The sequence below is a fragment of the Cetorhinus maximus genome, chromosome 18 (assembly GCF_964194155.1).
Source record: "Cetorhinus maximus chromosome 18, sCetMax3.hap1.1, whole genome shotgun sequence".
In the NCBI taxonomy this organism is placed as follows: domain Eukaryota; kingdom Metazoa; phylum Chordata; class Chondrichthyes; order Lamniformes; family Cetorhinidae; genus Cetorhinus; species Cetorhinus maximus.
The window spans coordinates 25,768,863-25,791,474 of record NC_135896.1 but is presented as its reverse complement, the minus strand read 5'-3'; the positions used below and the strand labels follow the sequence as shown (position 1 = coordinate 25,791,474).

Genomic DNA, 22,612 nt, shown 5'->3' with positions numbered 1-22,612 from the left:
GATGTGATAAAGGTGTTCAAAATCATGAGGCAGAGTAGATAGAGAGAAACTGTCCCATTTGGTGGAGGGGCCAAGAACCAGAGGACACAGATTGAAGGTAACTGGAAAAAGAACCAAAGACGACATGAGAAAACTTTTTTTTTTAACTTAGTGAGTGGTTATGATCTGGAATACACTGCTCGAGAGGGTGGGAAAAGCAGGTTTAATTGTGGCCTTCAAAAGAGAATTGGATAAACATCTGAAGAGGAAAGATTTGCAAGGTTACCGGGAGAGGTTGGGGGAATGGAACTAGCTGAATTGCTCTTGCAGAGAGCTGGTGCGAACTCAGTTACTGTAACCATTCCATTATTTTATGATTCTATGTAAAGCATAGGCCATGCCTGACAAACCTGCTGCAATTCTTTGAAGAAGTGACTAAAGTAATGTGCAGGATAATATTTATAGTGACTTCCAGAAGGCATTTGACAAAGTCCTTCATAAGAGACTGTTAGCTAAGGTTGAAGCCCATGGAGTTGAAGGAAAATTATTAACCTGGTTCGAAAATTTACTGAGTGGAAGGAGACAGAATGTCGAGGTAATATGTAGATACTCTAATTGGCAGGATGTGACTAGTGGCATCTGTAAGGATCTGTGTTGGGCCTCAATTCTTCACCACATTTATTAATGATAGATGATGGGGTCTTTGCCAACTCTGCACAGAAGAGGTTGGCCATCCAGTTCAGAAAGAGGATGAATGATCTCATCAGCCACACAGGACTTAAACATCCACAGATGCAATGTGAGGATGTCAGGACTGTCCTCACTGCATCTCGCCATCATCCTCCATGAACCTTGCGGCTATGAGGGCCTGCCAAGCACACCTGCCTTGTCTGGCCAGTGCGATGGTCTCACTACTGGCATCATCACCTTCGAAGGTCTCATCATTGTCACCCCATTCAACGTCCTCCTCATCGGAGGATACGTGCAGTTCCTCCATCTCCTCCTCAGCCAGGTCCTCCTCCCGTTGCAGCGCTAAGTTGTGTAGCATGCAGCAAGCTACGATGATGCGCGGCACTCTTGGTGGCCCGTATTGCAGTGCTCCACCAGACCGGTCAAGGCACCAGAACCTCATTTTCATGATGCCTGTCGTTTTCTCCACCAAAGTCCGGGTTGCGGCATAAGCCTCGTTATACCGTTATTGGCTACAGTCTGAGGCTGCCACACAGGCATCATCAGCCACATCCTCTGTAGGTAACCCTTGTCCCCGAGGAGCCAACCCTGCAGCCCCTCTGGACCCTGGAAGATGTCAGGGATCTGAGACCCGTTAAGGATGTCGGAGTCATGGACGCTCCCTAGGAATTGTGCGCAAACCTGCAGGATGTGTTTGTGGTAGTCGCACACCAGCTGAACTTTCAGCGAATGGAAGCCCTTGCAATTGATGTAGTTGACTGCTTGTTGCCATGGAGATCTAAGTGTATGTGATGGCACCCTGCACCTGTGGAAAACCTGAGATCTGCGCAAATCGCAGTGCTCTTGCTTTCCTGATCCCAGGCAAAATGCACAAAATTCCGTGCCTTCATGAAAATGGCGTCCATGATCTCCTGGGTACACTTGTGAGTGGAGGCTTGTGAGATCCTGCACAGGTCATCTGTGGAGCCCGAGAAGGAGCCACTGGCGTAAAAGTTGAGCACCACGGTCACTTTCACGGCCACCGGCAGTGGATGCCCTCCATGTCCCCGAGGCGCCAAATCCGGCAGCAGGTGGCATATGTGGTCAACCAGTTCCCTGGGCATGTGCAGTCTTCAGCGACACTGGTTTTCGGTCATCTGCAGGAATGAAAATTGCTGTGTATAGACCCTGGGCCTAGCAAGGTGCCTACGAGCGATGGCTCGCTGTGGATCTTCAACTGTGTGTGTAGCAGGCCTGGCCGGCCCTTAATCTTTGCTGAGCCAGGTGCCTCTGCCACTCTCTTCTTCTTCTGCTCTGGTCTCTGTAAGCCATGAGGCATACCACTAAATCACCAGGCTCCATGATCCTGATGTCATCCTCCTGCAGGATCAAAGAGAGAGATGAGTGGGTTCGCATATGTGTCCTAAGAACCTCTCTTGGTTAAGCCTGAAGGCCCCTTCGTACATGATGGAGAGTTGGATGGCCAGTGTGCAGTGCACTCATTGGCTGCCCGAAACCCCACCCACCTCCACCCCACTCCACTTGACCAATTGGTGGTAGCTTCTCCCACAGGGCTGCATGCTGTGCTCTCAGCTCAGATGCAGGCATTCTCCTAACCCGCACTGCAAGGCTGCACTGTTAGCTTGAACCATGAGGGAGACTGGTTTAAATCTTAATAAAGACTTTGCAAGGGGCTGTGAGCACCTACACCAGTGACTGAAACATGGCCATCTTTCACAAGGGGATTCTCAATGTGCCCAGTTGGCCAATTGCTCTGCTGACCCCTGAAACGCACATTAATTTGCAGTCTGTGCCCGAGGGGTGAAAAGTTCTGGAGCATTTGGTGGTACTTTCATGCTTTTGTGTTGCTTGAGTGGGCAGAAAAACTTCAGAGGCCCGACTCCAATCATGTCAGGGGAGCTGCAGCTGAACAGTCTCAGCTGCAGAAGAATGCTCACATTGGACAAGCTTTTCCAAGTGCGTGGCTCCTTGCTCCTTCCCTCACCCTCCCCCCTCTCCACCCAACCACCGGCATGTGCTTGTGCACTTCCTTCCGTCTCTGCCTGGGCCTTAGCTGCACTGGACCCCTTGCCCTGGCACCGCACTGAAAGCCAGCTGGGTAAAAGCAACTTGCCTGTGCCACCCCTTCCTTGATGTCCAAACAGGCGATGCTCGTGGACACGGCACAAGGTTGTGTGCACTCACCTCCGAGTTCCCCTCGAAGTTCAGCTTGCCAGGTGCATGCCTTTTAAAGGCAGTGGTGATTCACGCCGTTCTGAAGTCACGCTGACATGGGCAGTAAACCTGATGTGCGGGGATGATTCCGGCGGAAGGGCATAACAATGAGATGCAAATGCATTAAAATTAAGTTCCTGATGTTGGATGGCAGGAAACGTGGCCCGCCATTGATGGGCAGAGAGGACGATCGCAAACTGGTTTCACAACAGCGTGAAATCGATTTTTGGCCTTCTTGCCATATTGTCCGCTCGTGCCCGTCATGACGCCCACCACCGCTGGGATTGGATGATACCTCCCAGCATCTCCGACACTGTAGCGTTCTGTCAGTACTGCACTGGAGTGTCAGCTTTGATTTTTGTACACAAGCCCTGGAGTGAGACTTGAACCCAGAACATTTGACTCAACAGGAACTGAGCCTTGAATTCATGGAGGTGGGAGTCATGCTGTACAAAACCCTTGTTCAGTATGCCTGCAGTACTGATACTATGCGCATTTCTGGGCACCAAAACTGAGGAAGGCTATATTGGCCTAGGAAGGAGTGCAGCTTGGGTTTACCAGAATGATACCTGGGCTCCAAGATTTAAATTACAAGGAGAGATTACATAGACCAGGGTTGTGTTTCCTGGAATTTAAAATGTTATGCAGTGATTTAATCAAAGTTTTTAAGATGCACTGTAACCTCTTTCAGTTTAGAAACCTATTGTTTGGAAACACAAGTTCGGGATTTTCTTGAGTAGACCCAAGCATTCCCTCGACATTATTGGCATCATTTTGGCACCGTGCTTTGGGAGAGGAAACATGGAATCATCCCAGGTTTGCACAAAGTGCGGTAGCGGGCGGGAAAAAGACCATTTTACCCACTGCCCGCAATGGCGGCTTTACACGCAGCATCATCCCAAACCCACCTTATTAATCATGCATCCCTGGGAAACACGCCCCCGGGTGGGCTCTCATTCGCCTGCCATGCCATCACCTTGCTGTTTCCTCACACCGGGCGCCATATTTAAAGTGCAGTCGCAAGCATATCTCTGTGTTTCCAGCCCAGGACTGTTACACAGGAGACATGGCCCCGAAAGACAAGAAGACTGCAGCCCCCCAATTCAGTGATGTATCCCTGGGACACCTTCTGGACACTGTTGGAGCCCGTCGCGATGTCCTCTACCCCTGCTCTAGCCGCAGGAGGCCTGTCAGTTTCACCACTCCGGTGGTGTCAATGGTGGTCAGTGCCAACGCTGCACAGAAGACGTTCACCATCCAGTGCAGAAGAGAATGAATTATCACATCCATGCCACCAGGGTAAGGCAACCATCTCGTCACTCTAAACTCACACACTCACAAGCCCGTCACACATTCACTGGCATCTCACTCACTGCCAGCTCAAGGGACATCACCACTCAGTCTCTCAAATAAACCCTCACATTTCCATCTGATCTCATCTCCTCTGGAGACTGCCTCCTCAGTCCCCACCATCTTGAGGCCACTTGCACAGATCAACATGTGCCCCCCCAACACACCCTGGGATACCATCCCCTTTCCCAGTACAGCCCTCATTCCGCAGCCTCTTCCCTTGCCTGAGGCCACTCCCCAAGCAAGCCCTAGCCCTGCAGCTATTGAATTACCACCCCTGTCTTACAGCTGGTCTGGAAAGTGAAGACCTGCCCATGAGCCCCCCTAACAGTGATGTGCTGCTGTCTGTGAAGCCTGGCGCGCTGATGACTGCGAGTGCTGCCTGAAGCAAGGTAGGCAAACAAGCCTCAAAGTCCTGAGCGAAGTGCAGCTTCCCAAGGGCATATTGCTTATATTCAGTTGTGAAACACGTCAGCGTGATGCTCAGATGATCCAACGCGGGGTGGGGGGTGATTCCAGCGAATCATCTTATAATGATGTGCAGATGTATTACAATGAAGCTTGGCAGTGGGAAATGTGGCCCGCAAACTGATTTCACGGCGACGTGAAGTCGATTTTTGGCCTTCTCACCATATTGACTGCTCACGCCCGCCATGATGCCCGACGCCAGCGGGCACAGAAAATTCCGGCCACAGTGTTTGAATAAGTAAAACAATTTTTATTACTGCTTTATAATGTCATCACTTTTCATGTTTCAGGTGAGTATTTACATCGACAGCGTTTTCCGGTTCACACACTTGTGGTTAGGCATCCTAATATCATTCTATAATCAAGAAAATTCCAAAATCCAGAAATGACTTGTCTCAGGCATGCTGGACTGGAGAGGTTACAGTGTATTAAGAGGAACAGATAGGGTAGATAGAGAGAAACTACTTCAACTTGTTGAGGTATTTAGGACTAAGGGCCATGGTCTAAAAATTGGAGCCAGGGATGAAATTAGGAAACGATTCTACACACAAAGCACGGCAGAAGTTTGGACTGTGTTCTGCAAATGGCAATTGATGCATAATCAATTGTTAATTTTAAATTGGAAATGTAGGGATATTTGCTACCTCAAGGTATGAATGGATGTGGGACAAAGGTGAGTATATGGAGTAAGGTGCTGATCAACCATGATTCCCATTGATTGGCAGAACAGGCTCGAGGGGCTAATTGGTGTACTCCTTTCCTATGCTTCTATCAGGAAAATCTCATTACTGCCCCTACAAGGGACAGCCAAGCTTCTATTTCCTCTGAGTACACTGTTGCCTAAAATTCAACAGTCCGTAAAAATAAATTAATTAAATGAACGTGCAATGAAATTTTACATCAACGCTATCAAAGAGAATTGAACCCCCTGGGGCAAAAGTTCACCTTAGGTGGTAACGAAATACGGGAGAATTGTATTCGCCACCTGTTACACACCCCGTCTGATATTCAGTACCAGTGTCTTTGATAGAACTGAACGCCAGACAGGATGTATAACAGACAGCCTTGCAATTCTGCCCATTTGTGCTCTGACGCAAGTCGAATTTCCAAACCCCAGGGGTTAAATCATGATGTGCAGTATTAGCAGAAACATGATTTACCTCCTGCTTTAATGAAGGCATTAACCTACTAAAACAGCACACAGGGAAATGTCTTGTGAACACATTACTAATATTGGACAGCATGATCTTGTTCATAAAACTTGTTTTTATGCACGTCATAGGTTGTCACAATTTTGTTATTGGGATCGGCATGGTCTTAATAATTAAAGCTTCAGGGGCATTGTAAAATGGGACCTGGGGTTCTGTCAATCATTATTACATATTTGTACAATGTACATCATTGGTTATTACAATGGAAAATGGCTATCTGCAGAGGAAATTGTAATAATCTCCTGTAAGATACTGTTTGTCGCACAAACGGCTAGATAGTGCCATCATGTCAATGTCTGAGCCTTATCACTTGTGTCAGCAGGCTGCTGGGAGCTCCAGTCAGTGCACTAACCTTTATCTGCTACTGTGATTCAATCACATAGCTCCTGACAACACCATTCACTGTGAGTAGCGCACCTGCTATAGCATTACACTATTTATTACTTGAAAAATATTCATATCATGTTCTTCAGCATCCTGTTATTCTTCTTAACATTTACCTTTTACTCTTGATAGGCACTACAATAGAACTGCCTCTCAAAACCAGTCATTCAGTATGAAGGTCTGATTAAAGTCACACTACTTATTTGCACCTATGCTCCCATTGTTTAGAACCAGCTAAATGTGGAAACTAACCCTTGCTTACCTTACACCTGGTTCTGTAGATTATTAAAACGAAAAACACAAACTAAAAGAAATACCACGGATTTCCTTCTTTGGTGTGAAAAGGAGAACAGCGGGCTATAGCTTAGATTTTCCAGTGCGGGTGCAGTTTGCTCCCAAGTGGCTAGAAACAAGTGCAAAGCGCAGCAGAAATGTAATCATTTTCACCTTCAGCGCTCGGATGTTAGTAATTTTAGACAATTTTAATTTCCATGGATGAGGAACAATACCTGCATAGTGTGCGATTTTCCATGGTCAGCTCATCATCATAATTATTCATAGCGCCAAGTGTCATTTTGAACCACTGCAAAGCAATAATGTACTGTGGCAAGGAGGAGGAAGGAATTGGAAAATTGCAATTCAGTAGCGATTTGAAGCAAGTACTGAGACCTAAAGGCAAGTGACAGGATATGGTCTGAAAATTCGTCAAACCCTTAGAATGGCTTATAAACAAAACTGGCAGCTTTCAACCAGAGAGGAAAAAGTGACAATGAAAAGAAATCTAATCTAGAAGCTTGAAAAAGAATCTGCAGCCCACACCTAATTCTTCATTTGAAAGCTGCTGAATGGAGCTGGCACTATCTTCATAGACGGATTTGCGACACATACGGAAGGAGGTGAAGACACCTTTGAGGCCACAGCTAATTGGTGCTGTCACTGGCCGAGTTAGCCTTAAGCTGCATGTTGGCTGGTTTCCCTGCAGCGGATGACACATGCTCTGCATCTGGCTTACTGCCCTGTGTATTCAATTCCTCACAGACATTGACAGGAAGATGTGTGAGGGTCATCGAATATAGTCAGTGGCATTTTGCAGGTGCAGTCGATCAGACTATGCTGACAATTATCCTGGCCCCATGAAGTACCACAGAAGGCACACTGTGCTCCCAAAGAACATATTATCATCACGGTTAGTCAGACTGTCAGTCTTGTAATGCAGCCTCCCTTGGGAATTGCACCTCTGCAAGTCTTTATTCCCTGTCAGAGCAATGAGCACCTCTACCTGAAGGCACAAGTGTGTGGGTGCCAGTGGGTCGACAAAGAGCACTTCAGATCTGCCTGAAATCTCTCTTGGTCTGCCTTCGTCCAAAATCCTTATGTATAGGCTGATCCTCATGTTTCACTTTTGAAATCGCCGGGGAAAAGACAGCAGCAGAAGAATGAGTTACCTCAAAGATTCCTGAACACTTAAATAGCGGCGGAAAAAAATATTTTAAAAGAGCGAGGCTATTTCACAGAAGTGGTCTGAAAAACGATGCCCTTTAAATGAACTTTCTATATACAGCCAATTCCCTAGCAACATTATGATATGGCACAATGATGTTATTTAAACGTCTGTCATTTTCTGACATTTGCACACAGAATACTCACGAACAGAAGTCTGCCTATATAAATTGGATATCTAATGTTTCAGCAAAATGGAAAAAGCAAGAAGGTAGTAATCGAAAAAAAAAATAACAATAATAGACTAAGGGTTTGGAGCTCAATGGCAGCTGTTGGACTGGAAAAATATTCTGAAGCTGGCATTTGGAATGGTTATAAGCAAGTAACTCCTATTGCATGCGTTAAGTATTTGCACATTCCTTATTTTTTGCATTGCAAAGGTCAGAGTCTCTAGCCTATTGAAAATGTGGGCCAGATTCCTGTTACTGGTGATTAAATCATTATTGAGTGAGGCGGAATCATAATTAAACACTCGAGTAAATCTCTGTCTGTATCACTAGGATGTGCAGTATACCCTTCCAAAACACAAAGAAAAATCACACAGGGGGCATTTGTAACAGAGCCTGCCCAATTTTCTTTTAACTGGAAGAAAAATTGGGCAAAGTGCATAAATAGCAAGAAATAAATAGCAGACCAGCTGAGCTTTTCCAGCATTTTCTGTTTTTACTTTTTTTTCCCCCCTGTTTCCTGCCCAGCAGTGTGCTGGTAGAAGGAGATAGAGATCGTGGAGACCAGGGCTTTGAGGAGATCAGAAAGGCTAGAGGGTGGAGGTGGGTAAATTGCAGTGGTCTTGGGGTGAATGGCCGGCAGGTGGGGAGGGATTGGAAAAACCGTGGATGGGAAGGTAGTGGGAGATCAGAAAGTCAGCCGATTGAGACAGTGGTGGGGGGGCCTATCAAGGCCGTGAAGGGAAAGGGAAATTTGAAATGACCTTGGGGAGGTCATGGATGAATTTGGTGGGTGGACCTCGAGAGATCGTGTGTTGGAGGTCCAAGGCATTGAAGGGGCTGGGAAGGTAGGTCAAGGCATGGAAATTTCAGGAGGGTCTGAGGAAACTAGAAGGGAAGCTTGGGAGTCTGGATGAAGCACTCCTACTCTTCCCAGCCCAGAAGCGGTGCTGAAAAGACCCAGTTCCATATCCTTGCCTCCCTTCAGCCTGGTTTTCCGAGACTCAGCAAACCAGGTTGACCAGCATTGAGGCTGGATGGCAGATAAAATCTGTGGCACACAGCCTCAGTAAGATATATAAACGAGGTGCCTGACATCTGAGAGCATATTGAGCTCCTGTACCCTAAGCTACAACCGTTAAAACCAGAAGTGGATAACTTGAGAGCAGTCGGATTTGTGTTTGAAATTTTCAGTATTTAAATTTTCCACCTGGTCCAAGCCCACTCATTTTGGGGGTTAAAAGGAACACTTTTATGTCCAGTGGTACTAATGAAAATCCACTCCTCTATGTCCAACTCCCAAATACATTTTGCATTTCCTGGAGTCCTCTGGGCAATTACCTTTACTTCTCTCCTCTTTCTTTCTTCTCTCCTTTACATCCATCTGCCGCTTCCCTTTCACTTCTCTAACAGTCTCCTCCTTCACTTCTGTCAGTTGTTTTCCCCTCTGTGTGTCTGCGTGCCAGTAAAATAACTCTGGTCCATCTTATATTAAATTTTGCTGCCAGCTTGAGAAATAATAATTGACACAGTGGCCGCCTTTGCGGTCAAAGGAAGATTCCAATCTATATAGATACACAATAAAAGCAATTGGTAAAGGTAATGGATGATTTTACTATCTATTAATGTGTATTAAAAATGTTGGTCATCTTTACATTACATTTTTAATCGCTGGACCTTCTGTTGAAAAATATTACTGTTTTTAGAATCTATTCCATTTTCTCAGTCCTGGATCTCTTCATACCATACACGGACTGGTAATTCCATAACCTTAATATTTCAATCAACTCAATGATTACGGCAATGATATTGGGGCTGAACTTCTGTGGAGTGGCGATCAGAGTCAGATCACTACTCTGCTCCTAGTTACTTACCCGGAAATCAAATCACTCCTTTCTCGCCCGACATTCCAACTCAGGCCAGGTGAGAACTATGTAGGTCGGCATGTGCCTGAGGCCTTCAGTTGAGGGCTGGAGAGTCGGAGGTAAGGCAGACACGCCCCCTTTTTTAACAACACTACCTGCTGTAAAGCAGGTAGTTTAAAGGCCCAGCCACTTTCAGAAGCCAGGGAGAGGTAGGTTTGTAAGTGGGAAGGATTGGAGGGGATGAGGTGGTTGGGTGGTCAGCGTTGGGGGTCGGTCGAGGGGGAGATTCAGTGATCACGGAAGTTGGGAGAGAGGGGCGGTCGGTTGGTCTGGGGAGTCAGGAGGGAGGGGTGGTCGGGTGGTTGGGAGGGTGGTGGGGCAGGGGTTTCCGGGGTAGGTAAGGTGGTCATTGAGGGTGGTCGATCGGGGAGCGTCGGGTGGTTGGGGGGCGTCAGTCAGGAGGGGGATAGTTCGGGCGGTTAGTTGGGGGACAGGGTGTTCAGGGGAGGTCGGGTGGTCAATGAGGGGCGGTGGGTGGCGGGTGCTGGTCGGGGTGGGGGTCGGAGGTCGGTTGGTCAATGGAGGGAGGGGACTGCGGGTTTGGCAGGGGTCAGGTGGTCAGTTGGGGTGTTCGGATGGTCAGTGGGAGGGTGGGAGTTGAGAGGTCAGTGGGAAGGAAAGGGTAGGGTGTTCTGCAGGGGTCGGGTGGTCAGTGGGGGTCCAGAGGGTAGGTGTACTGTGGGGAGGTCAGTTGGGGATGTTGGTTTGCTGTGGGGTTTGGGGTCGGGTGGTCAGTGGAGGGGGGTCAGGTGTTTGGTTGGTGTTGGGTGGTCAGTGGGGGGGGTGGGGATCGGGTGATCAGCTGCGGGGTTGGGGAGATCAGCGGGTTGGTGGGGAGGTGGGGGTCGGGTGCTCGGGGTTGGTCAGTGGGATAGTGATAAGCGGTAGGGGGGGTCAGGTGTTCAGGGGGGTCCCGTGGTGGGTCTGGAAGTGTAGAGCAGTCCCGCGGAGGGGGCAGTACTATAGGTACCCAGGAGTTAAAAATGGTTTTAATTCTTCTGACCTTTGCTGGGTAACTATTACTGTAAGACAGTAGGAACCATCTGAAATTTGCGATTTAAACCATACTTTCGGATAGTTCTGATTGCAGGGAACTTCCCGGATAATTGAGGGGAAATCCTTACCTGAAGACTTCCAGTGGGGGTTGTTTCCCAGTGCATCTTTGGGGTACCCCCAGTTAGGATTCATGGAAGCTCAGAAGATACAGACCATTTTCTGAATTACTGGGCAGGGTATTAAGAAAAGGTAAGCACTATTCATGAAAGCTACTGACCTCTGAAAATACCCACTAGGAGAAACAGTTGATGGGATTTTTGAAATCAGGTAGATTGTACTCCCAGCTTTCTTGGCAGGGGGGCAATAGGCTAATGTGTCTCCTGCTCCTGCTTCCATTTGATTTGGAACTGCCACTTTTTAAAAAAAAAATCAATTGCCACGGCACTATCAGTTGATCAGTTATTTCTGCAGCGGCATAATATGCAGCTCCTGCTTTCAGTAGTTTTCCTACTCTGTTGCAGCTTGCTCCAAGAATTTTACCTGACTGCACTTCCCAATGAGAAGGGGACCATTCTGCTGCTTTGACAGTTTCAAGCATGGTTCAGTTCATACCGCTCTCGCCTTTGAGTCAGGAAGTTGTTGATTCAAGTTCCACTCTAGAATCTTGAGTGTAAAAACCTAGGTTAGCGCTCCCGTGCCAAGGGAGTGCAGCGCCATCTGAGGTGCTAATTTGGATGAGGTGATGAGGTGTTAAACTGAGGAACAGTTTGCTCTCGCAGGTGGATGCAAAAGTTCCCATGGTATTATTCCAAAAAGAATCACAGAATCTCTGCAGTGCAGGAGGCCATTCGGCCTATCGAGTCTACACTGGCTTTCTGAAAGAGTATTCTGCCTAGCCCCACTCCCCTGCCTTATCACTGTAACCTTGCACATTCTTTCTTTTCAGATAGTAATCCAATTCCCTTCTGAATACCTCGATCGAACCTGCCTCTGCCACCCTCTCAGTAAGTTAGTTCCAAACTCCAATCATCTTCTGGGTGAAAAAACTTTGCCTCACCTCACTTTTACTCCTTTTGCCAATTATTTTGAATCTGTGCCCTCTGGTTCTTGATGCTCCCTTGATTGGGAACAGTTTCTCACTATCTACCCTGTCCATCCCCTCAGGATCTTGAATACCTTTATCAAGTCTCCTCTCAGCCTTCTTTTCTCCAAGGAAAACAGTCCCAACCTCTCCAAACTATCCTCATAGCTACAGTTCTTTATCCCTGGAATCATTCTTGTGAATCTCCTATGCACTTTCTCCAATGCCTTCACATCTTTCCTCAAGTATGGCACCCAGAACTGGATGCAGTGCTCCAGATGAGGCCTAACTAGGTCTTATAGAAGCCAACATGACCTATTTATTCTTGTACTCCATGTCCCTATTAATAAAGCCTAAGATACTATATGCTTTATTAACTGCTCTCTCAACATGCCCTGCCATCTTCAATGTACATATACACCAAGGTCGTTCTGTTCCTGCACCTCCTGTAGGCTTTCTCCCTTTATTTTATACTGTCTCACCATATTCTTCCTGCCAGAATGAATCACCTCACACTTCTCTGCATTAAACTTCATTTACCACTTGTCTACCCAATCCACGAACATATCTATGTTCTTTTGAAGTTCAAGAACATTTAATTGCAGTTGACAACGTTTCCAATCTTCATATCATCTGCAAATTTTGAAATCATGCCCTGAACACCACAGTCTAGGTCATTAATATATATCAGGAAGAGCAAGGGTCCCAACACTGCCCCCTGGGGAACTCCACTACAAACCTTCCTCCAATCTGAAAAACAACCATTTATCACTACTCTGTTTCCTGTCACGCAGCCAAATTCTTATCCAAGTGCCTATCTTCCCTTTATTCCATGAGCTAGAATTTTGCTCACAAGTCTGTTGTGTGGCACTGTATCAAATGCCTTTTGAAAATCCATATACACCACATCAACAGGGTTGCCCTTATCAACCTTCTCTGTTACCTCCCAAAAAACTCCAAGTTAGTTAAACATGATTTTCTCTTAATGAATCCATGCTGGCTTTCCTTAGTTATCCTGTTATTGTCTAAGTGACTATGAATTTTGTCCTGAGCTATAGTTTCCAGACGTTTCCTGACCACTGAAGCCAAATTGACTAGTCTGTATTGCCGGCTTTATCCTTGTTTTACCTCCAGTGTCCTGGCCAATATTTATCCCTTAGTCAACATCACTTAAAAATATATCTGGTCATTATCACATTACTGTTTCTTGAAGCTTGCTAGGTGCAAATTGGCTGCTGATTTTCCTACATTACAACAGTGATTACATTTCAAAAGTGCATCACTAACTATAAAGGACATTGGGATGAGGTTGTGAAAGGTGCTATATAATAATGCAAATCTTTTTTTCAGTGGCTTCTTCAGAGGTGAGTGCTTTTCATTAATAATGTTCACATCTCTTATCTAAATCTCCATGCTATGCTTCAAGGTAGCAGATATTTTATCAGACACTCGTGTGGAGTGAATTCTAAATACTCCACATAGAATTCCCATGATAGGCTTTAAATTTGTCAAGTCATGGAAAATAAGTGTAAAGTTTCATCTTTAGCGTTACTATCATAGAACTTTGCATGCCAGCAGATACACATTCAAATCTCAATGCAGGGTATCTTCCAGTATTTTCCATCCACACTGAATAGGCCCCCATCTGAATCCCTGATAGATGGTCCCAGTGCACAATGCTCTGCACTAGGAGTGTTAAAGATGAAAAATTACCCTTAAAACTGTTTCATATGATAGAAGATTCCGTGAAATCAACCCGAGTCACAGTTGTTTTGAGTACGCTAACGGGAGAAGTACCTAATCCTGGATGTACACACACGGCTTCATGTAATGCACTGGAAGCCAGATGAAGCAGTTAGATGAGTTTACTCAAATACCGGATAAAATTCTCAACCACATCATACTCTGCTGACTAAACAAAAACTTAGCAGAAATAATCCTCATGAAAAAGGTTTTAGAGCTGATCATGGAACATTGCCACAGATATGCTGTAAATCTACAGTCCAATAAACCTTTTCATGGGGAGTGGCTTAAGTCTAGGATGCAACCTACATACAGAGGTGACCTATTTGAACATCAATAAGGTATTTTAGCTAGTTCCTGAAGCAAATTATACTGGTGCAGTTTCTGATGTCAGTATAAAGAAAGCAAATGATTATTCTAACAAAAGCAGAAAACACTGGCTGTTGTCAGTCCTACTCCAGGCTAATTGTGATAGTCATAAACAAAGGATCCATCTTTCACTTTCAGATTCTGGCATTTCTAGTACTTCAGGTATCCAGCAATTGTGTTTAATCTCCAATGATAATAACTAGAGCAAGAAAATGTTTCAGCTGGCCTTACCTAGATCTTTAAGATACAACCATTTTTCTTGCAACCTTAACTTCATAGAAACATGTCTTGACCTTGAAAATTCATAAATTTTAACAGTTGTGCTGCTCCAGTTACAAAGATGGCTGAATATCTGATCTATGTTGTTATTGTAATTTCACCATTTAAGTGCAAAATGTGCACGTTTCTGAGCTTTTTTTGTGTAAATCCAATCAGCGAGAGCTTTTAGATCTCCATTTGTGCTTCAGTTTATCACAAATACCTTTTTGCATTCCTTGCTCGGGTTCACAAATATGATACCATCTTTTTGGTTGAATCGCAAACCAACATCTCACAAAAGCTGCTACAATCCCAAAACTTTTGGTCTACAAGACGTAGGAGGTAAAATTTGTGTGAAATCAATAACGTTAATTTAGTTCTAACTGGACCCCATTACCAAGGTTTACCGCAAATCAAACCTCACACTGACAGCACTATGCTAAACACTGTAGAGAGGGAAGCAAAACTCCATTGCTTTCACTAGAATAAATTTAGATATGTCGACTTACCTCATCCACATTTTCGAAGGCATTGATGATGTCATATGGCAAACAGGATAGCAGGTCAATCACAAACCAGGTTTTTAAGTAGTTCATTCTGATTAGTTTAGGATCGGATATAACTTCCCCTCCAGGGCCCACAAACGTAGTGTGGAAATTTAAGACAATATCCACTAAGAATATCACATCAACTACACTGTCCAGCACTAGCCAAGCAATGTTGTTCTGTTTTGTTCTGAAGGACACATTGTAAGGAACCATAATTGCAGTGTAGAAGGTTAAAATAAGGATGATCCAATCCCAGGTGGTTTTGAACGCACAGTAGTGCAGGATGATGTGTGGTGGAGTCTTCGGAGCCTCCTGTTTATATTGAGGAAGAATGTCGGATCCTAGCTGCAGAACCTGAAATAAAGGAAAAGTGACAGTCATAATGCACAATCCAAACTCTTAACGGCTTCGAAAAGTGTAATGTATTTAAATTTAAACTTCCCTCAAACTGCGAGTCAGATGCAGAATACTACTCTGGAGCAAACTTTCCAGATGGAAAGTAAGGCAAGAAGCCAAAATGCTACCAGCAACCCCCCCCACCAACCCTCCCCCATTCCCTTCCATCTCATTGAAGTAATATCATCACTCCTGCACCCCTTCAGGTGTTAGCCAAGCTGTGCCCTCCCCAAGAAATGTCCTGCAATCACAAAGTGATGTTAAAAAGGAAGAGATGCTGATCACTGTGTCCCTGTCCCTTTTTCCCCTGACCTTTGTACCTGAAGAACTGATTCCTGGAGATGAGCCAAAAATAAAAACGGGCCTCCCACATCCAGAATTTGGCCAAAGGCTGAAGTAATATCAGATAAATGACTGGTTTCTTGGAAAGGAATAAAGAATTCTTTGAAGATCTCAAATTGTGAGACTGCCAATCCAGATACAGCATTTAGTTGTTTCTTCTGATAAACTTTCTGTCTAGATCAAACGCTCTGAAGGAAAAAATTTAGCTAAATTATAAATGTGGAATTCAATACTTACTTCTGCTAAACGTGAATGTTTATGGACCCCATCAGATTTGTTCATCGGGGTCAGTTGCTGCAGAACACTCCGACTATTTGTCAGCGCTCTTGTCAGTCGAGCAAATTTTGCCCACCCTTGATTTAGAAAAAAAGACAGTAACTACCGACTCCAGTAACGCACTTTCCTTACAGTACTGTAATTTTAGTTGTTACAAAGGACAGTTTTTAAACTCTAATGCCTGCAGCATAATAAAACCATATCAGTTTAAGATAGCTGTTACTGAGCAGCAACTAGTGAAATTGTTTTGAACACTGTTTACAGTTAGCAAATGGAATTTTAAGCATCCAGTTAATACCTACTCTGCAGTGTTACTTGTTGTAAGCCATTTTGTGTGCAACTGTGTGAAACTGATACTGCGGTTCCAAAACATGATAGTCAGTGTTATCCAAATTACTATGTGAATTATCTTTTGCCTGTGTTTATTGGATGATTGCATGTCAGTGTTGCCAGTTTCACTCCACTTAGTGAGAGTGAAGGGAGGAAGCAAATAGCCACACTGTGCATTGATGTTCAAAATCTTGCCTCCATTAGGCAGATTAATTGAAAAAACAAGTGGAAATGAGGTACACAGTTCATTCACATCCCCTGGCACACCGAGGGACACATTTTTGTTTTGCCCTGTTCTGTTTTTCTCTTTACATATAGAAATAGTAGCTATGCTTGTTCCAAAGTAGTCTTATGTGGATTGCCAAGCTGTGGTAAGGAAATGAGATAATATTATTAGCTGTACTGGATATTGAGGAGGTAACTTAAGAGAGTGTGAGCAGGGAAAAGTGAATGGAACAAAAAACCTGTAGAGTTTCTTTTTCAGACAATCCATTCAATGTCAGGTAAAGAAATGCTGCACTCATTGTAAGAATCTTTCTAATTGGCTGAAGGTTACACATGTAGAGTGAGGTTAATTGTCTTTCTATCCCAGTGTCCATTCCAATATCTTTACTAATCACTACACAATTATGTTTCAGTTGAAGCTAACCTTTTAACCACATTGACTTTGTCTGGTGCCACACGATTACGTGGAAGCTCATGTGACATGAAGAGAAAGTCAATGCAATGATTTATATTGGGGTCCACGGAGTTTGATCTCTAATGGTGACGGTGTGGCTTTAACAAAATTTAGTTGCAGCTGATAGTCTTAGCTGGTTTCATTTTAATAGGACATTTTTTTAAATCAAAAAGTGTCTGATGAACCTTTTGTTTGGGAATGCAGCAAAGTCAGGCTTGATTTATGTTCCAACAAAGCACTTTGATACTGTTTTTGTCAAGTCTATTTGTAAAACAAATGGGAAAACATTTTTCCCAAATTAGATGAAGATGTTGAACACATTCAGCATGCAGAGATTATAGAATCACAGGGTGGTTACAGCACAGAAGGTGGCTATTTGGCCCATTGAGTTCATGCTAGCTTTCTGCAAGAGCAATTTAGCTGGTCCCTCTCCCCTACCTTTTCCCTGTAGCCCTGCAATAATTTCTTTTGTCCTCAGGTGCTTATATAGTTCCCTTTTATAAGCGACCATTGAATCTCCCTTCACCTGCTCTCAGGCAGTGCATTCCAGATCCGAACCACTGACTGTGAGAAAATAGCTTTCCTGCATGGTCTTGGGGAGAGTGAGCACTCATGGGGGGCAGACCATGGGAGGGGGGAGGGCGCGCAATGTGGAAAGGTAGCCTTTGAGGGAGACAACACCACCCTTCCTGCCCAAGACACGAGGGGGGTGACCTGCCGGGCTTCCCCCCTGCCCCTGAACTCCTTCTGCCAGCTTCAAAATTGTGGCCAGGTGGGAAGCAGCCCTTAAGTAGCCAATAAATGACCATTTAAGGACCTCAATAGGGATGAAGGCCAGTGGTCTACCCTAGGCCTTGGCCACCCCAGGTAATATTGCGGGCAGATCGGAGCTAGGTGGGAGGGTCGTGGGAAAGCCACCCAGGAAGTTTTATTGATCCCTCCCACCTATAAACCCACTGGCGGGGGAACATAAAATTCTGTCCTATGTCACCTTTGGTTCTTTTGCCAATCACCTTAAATCTGTGTCCTCTGGTTTTCGATCCTTCCTCCAATGAGAACAGTTTCTCTCTAACTACTCTGTATAGACCACTCAGCATTTTGAACACTTCTATTAAATCTCCTGTCAACGTCAGCTTTGCTAAGGGGAAGAGCCCCAGCTTTGCCAAGCCATCCATGTACCTGAAGCCCTTCATTCCTGAAGCCATTCTCAAAAATCTTTCTGCACTCTCTCTAAAACCTTCACATTCTTCCTAAAGTGCAGTGCCCAGAATTGGACACAATACTCCAGCTGAGGCTGAACCAGTGTTTTATAAGAACCCTTCATAACTTAACTTGCTTTTGTATTTTATATCTCTAATTAATAGAGCCTAGGATCCCATATGCCTTCTTAATTTTTTTTTTAAACTTACCCTGCTAGCTTCGACAGTTTGTGTACATATACTCCCAGGTCACCCTTGTTTCTGCACCCACTTTAAAACTGTACATTTTATATTGCCTCTGCTCATTCTTTCTACTTCACACTTCTCTACATTAATTTTTTTCTTCCCCACGTCCGCCCACTCCACCAATCCATGCATGTCCTCTCGAAGTCTATCACTATTGGCCTTACAGGCTCACAATACTCCCAAGTTTTGTGTCATCAGCAAATTTTAAAACTGTGCCCTGGGCACCCGAGTCAAGTTATTAATATCTATCTAGGAAAGCAGTGGTCCTAATGGGGAACTCCAACGTATACCTCCCTCCAGGCCAAAAAACAACCACTCACCACTACTCTCTGTTTCCTGCCACTCAGTCAACTCCGTATCCATGCCACCACTTTCCCTTCATTCCATCAGCTTCAACTTTGCTGGCAAGCCAATTATATGGCACCTAATCAAATGCTTTTTGGAAATCCATACACTCCATATCAACCACTTTACCCTCAATAACCATCTCTGTTGTTTCATCAAAAAACATAATCAATTGAGTTAAACACAATTTGCCTTTAAAAAATCCATAATTACTCCAAACTTGTCCAGGTGAGTGTTGCTTCTGAAAACTTTCCAAGCACTGAGGTTAAACTGATTTGCCTGCAGTTGCTAGTTTATCCTTACCCTTTGTTGTAACATTTGGCATTTTTCAGTCCTCCAGCACACCCCGCTGCACACCCCCACCCCACCCCGCCCCACCCCGCCCCGCCTCGTCCCGTCCCGTCCCGTATCTAAGGACGATTGGAAGATGATGATCAGTACCTCTGCAATCTCCACCCTCACTTCCCTCAGCATCCTCACATGATTTATCAACTTTAAAAACAGCCAGCCCTTCTAATACCTCCTCTTAATCAATTTTAGCCCATCCAGTATCTCAACTATCCTCTCATTCACAATGACTCTGGTAGCATCTTCTTTCTTGATAAAGCCAGATATACTTCAGCCATATCCTCTGCCTCCACTGTCGATCCCCATTTTGGTCCCTGATTCGCCCACTCCTTCTCTTACTACCCTTCTAATATTTATTTATCTGTAGAAGATTTTTAGACTCCCTTCTATGTTAGCTGCCATTCTCTTCTCATACTCTCTCTTTGCCTCACTTATTTCTTTTCTCACTTCCCCCTCTGAACTCTCGATATGCAGCCTGGTTCTCACTTTTATTATCAACCTGACATTTGTCATTTGCACCTTTTTATCAGATTCATCTTGTTCTCTGCGTAAGCGTTGGTCCCTCAGATGGTGAGAGTGGGGAATTAGTAACGGGAATCAAGGAAATGGCAAAGACTTTGAACAAGTATTTTGCTTCTGTCTTCACAATAGAAGACACAGAAAGCATCCCAAGAATAGTAGGAAATCAAGAGCCAAAAGGGAGGGAGGAGCTTAAAACGATCATGATCAGTAGAGAAAAAGTACTAAGAAAATTGATGGGGCTAAAGGCTGTCAAGTGCCCTGGGCCTGGTGGACTGCATCCCAGTGTCTTAAAGCAAGTGGCTGCAGAGATAGTGAATGGATTGGTTGTATTCTTCCAAAATTCCCTAGATTCTGGAAAGCTTATTGAAAAACCCGCAAAAGTAAGAGCACCATTCAATAAAGAAGGGAGACAGAAAACAGGAATCATAGGTCAGTTAATCTAACATCTGGCATTGAGAAAATGCTAGAATCCATTATTAAAAAGGTAAAAGCAGGACATTTAGAAAATCACAATACAATCAGGCAGAGTCAACATGGTTTTAAGGATAATTGTGATTGACAAATTTATTAGAGTACTTTGAGGATGTAACAAGCCTCCTGCTCCTCCTGCCCGCTCCCAACCTGTCTCCCATTTAACGGGAGGCATTGGAGGCATCAGGTGGCCCACCCACCCTTGGTCCTATTGAGGTCCTGAACTGGCCAATTAATGGCCACTTACAAGTGTCTCATACTGCCCCTGCTGCTATTTTATCTGCGGCGGGCAGGCAGATATCAAGTAGGCAGCCCAGCAGCTTTAACCGGGTGATCTGATGTCAGGCAAGGGGGGATGTGGGTGAGAACCTCCTTTTGGGGCTTCCCTGTGCCCATCGGAGACACCCCCTCCCCCAAGGTTATGCCCCCCTCTACGCCCTGCTCCAGCCCTCTGCCCCTGGCTCCTCAAACCCGGTCCCCTGCCCCATCACCTCTCTCACTGGAGCCTGAGAGCCGGGCCCCACCAACATCCTGGACTTAGTCTGTTAGTTCAATCTAGCCTCAATAACTTCCTCTTTTTGAGTTCGGGCTGTAGTCCCAGAAGTGGCCACCATTCCAATCTGGCTGTTGGGACATCAAAGCAGATCTCGAAAGTGGGATGTCTGTTCCAGATAGTGGCGGAAGTCTCACCCTGAGCCATAAAATGTCTGCAGGGAATCGGGCTGCTTTGTGGTTGGGCTCCCGGGGAAGGGGCAGGGAACATGATGCCCTGTAAAATCCAGCCCAGAGATTAAGGATAAAAGGGTCATTTTCAGGTTGGCAAACTGTAACTAGCGGAGCGCTGCAGGGATCAGGACAGCTCAACTATTTATGATATATGACCGGGATGAAGGGGTAGAGTTTGTCCTAGCCAAATTTGCTGATGACACAAAGGTAAGCAGGAAAGCAAGTCTGAGGAGGATACAGAGGGCGGAATCATTTCAGATTTGCACTAAGTGCGGTAGCAGGCGGGAGAAACGGCATTTTACCCGTCGGCCGCGATGGTGGGTTTCTACACCATATTGTCCCAAACCCGCCACATCATTTATGCACTCCCAGGAAACACACTGTTTCCATGGCGGAAAGGCTCTCATTCGCCCGCCTGCCATCACCCTGCCGCTGCATCACCCTGGGCGCCATATTTAAAGTCCAGCCGCAAGCACACATCTCAGTGCTTCCAGACAACCACTGCAGCACGGAAGACATGGCCCTGAAACTGGAGAAGACTGCAGCCCCCAGGTTCAGGGACGTGTCCCTCGAGCACCTTTTGGATGCCGGGGAGGCCCGCCAGGACATCCTCTACCCCCGCTCTGGCCGCAGGATGGGCAGCAACAGCAATAACCCAGCTTGGGAGGCGGTGGCAGTGGTGGTCAGCGCCAATGCCCTTCAAAAAAGCCAATGCCTCAAGAGGATGAATGATCTCCTCCATTCTGCCAGGCTAAGTCACTCTTTTCATCACTCTCAACTCTCACACTCACAAACCCATCACACATCCACAGGGCCCTCACTCACTGCCGGTTCAAGGGACATCAGCATTCACTCTCTCACACACACCATCATTGTCCTCATCGTGTCCATGGGACCATTCACCACCCACACATGCCAGGCATTCTCATCATCCGGCCTGGCAGGTGTCCTGCTTACACTCTTTCCATCTCTATTCATGCAGAAGAAGCTGGCACACAAGAGGGAGAGGCCACAGACTGGTGGAGGAATGCCCGAAATCAAAGTCCTCAACGACTTTGAAAACAGAGCCATCCAGCTGGCCGGTGAGGATCTGGACCAGTCCTGTGCTGACGGTGAGGTCGGCGCTGCTCTACCAAGTGAGAGTCCAGCAGTGCAACATCCATCAGACAACCATACTGTGAGTGATGTGTCCTGTTTCACAGGCCACTGTCATACACTAATTATCCCCTCTTACTCCTGCAGGCAAATATGGGAAACAGCCAAAAGAGTCCATGACCCAGGGCCTCCAGTCAAGCCCCAAAGACACTTCGGAAGAGGAATCTGAAGGTGTCCTCCATCACAGTGCTCACCCACACCCTCTACCAATGCAGAGAGACACACCTTGGTGGCACCAACCTTTAGAGTAACCTTAGGATCACAATCTGGTGAGTACATCGCACCATTTGATCCACAGCAGGCAGCGGCAGGGACTTCCCAGGTGTCCAGCACTCGGAGGACTGCTGGAGGCCATAAATTTGCTGAGTCCGAGTCAGATGATGAGCCTCTGGACTCGGTCATGTCACAGTTGCTGGAGCTGCAAAGGCAAGCTCGGGAACATCAGGAAGGGATGTCCGCTGCACTCCGCAGATTGAAATGCACGATGGAGGTGTCTGTCTGCCTTCAGGCTGAGGTGATAGCGCCAGCATGCCAATGGACTGAGGTCAACACTGGTAGGGTGGCAGTCGCCATGGAGACCTTGGTCCAGGACATTGCTCCTGCTGCACGGGATCAACTCCATCGCCGAGGCCATTGTTGGGCTCCAACAGTGTGTATGTGAGAGAGGTGCCGGGCAGCTCGATCTCACTCCAGC

The 22,612-nt window shown here is 45.8% G+C and overlaps 1 protein-coding gene across 1 annotated transcript in view; it reads right to left on the bottom strand.

The window, feature by feature from the left end:
- kcnh5b (potassium voltage-gated channel, subfamily H (eag-related), member 5b) overlaps window positions 1–22,612 on the bottom strand; it is a 322,323-nt gene that overhangs the window by 169,494 nt on the left and 130,217 nt on the right. Inside the window, exons 5-6 of the mRNA XM_078563325.1 lie at window positions 15,859–15,974; window positions 14,845–15,237 (exon numbers count right to left, since the gene is read on the bottom strand). Coding sequence (XP_078419451.1) covers window positions 14,845–15,237; window positions 15,859–15,974 — 509 coding nt within the window. The remainder of the gene's footprint in view (window positions 1–14,844; window positions 15,238–15,858; window positions 15,975–22,612) is intronic.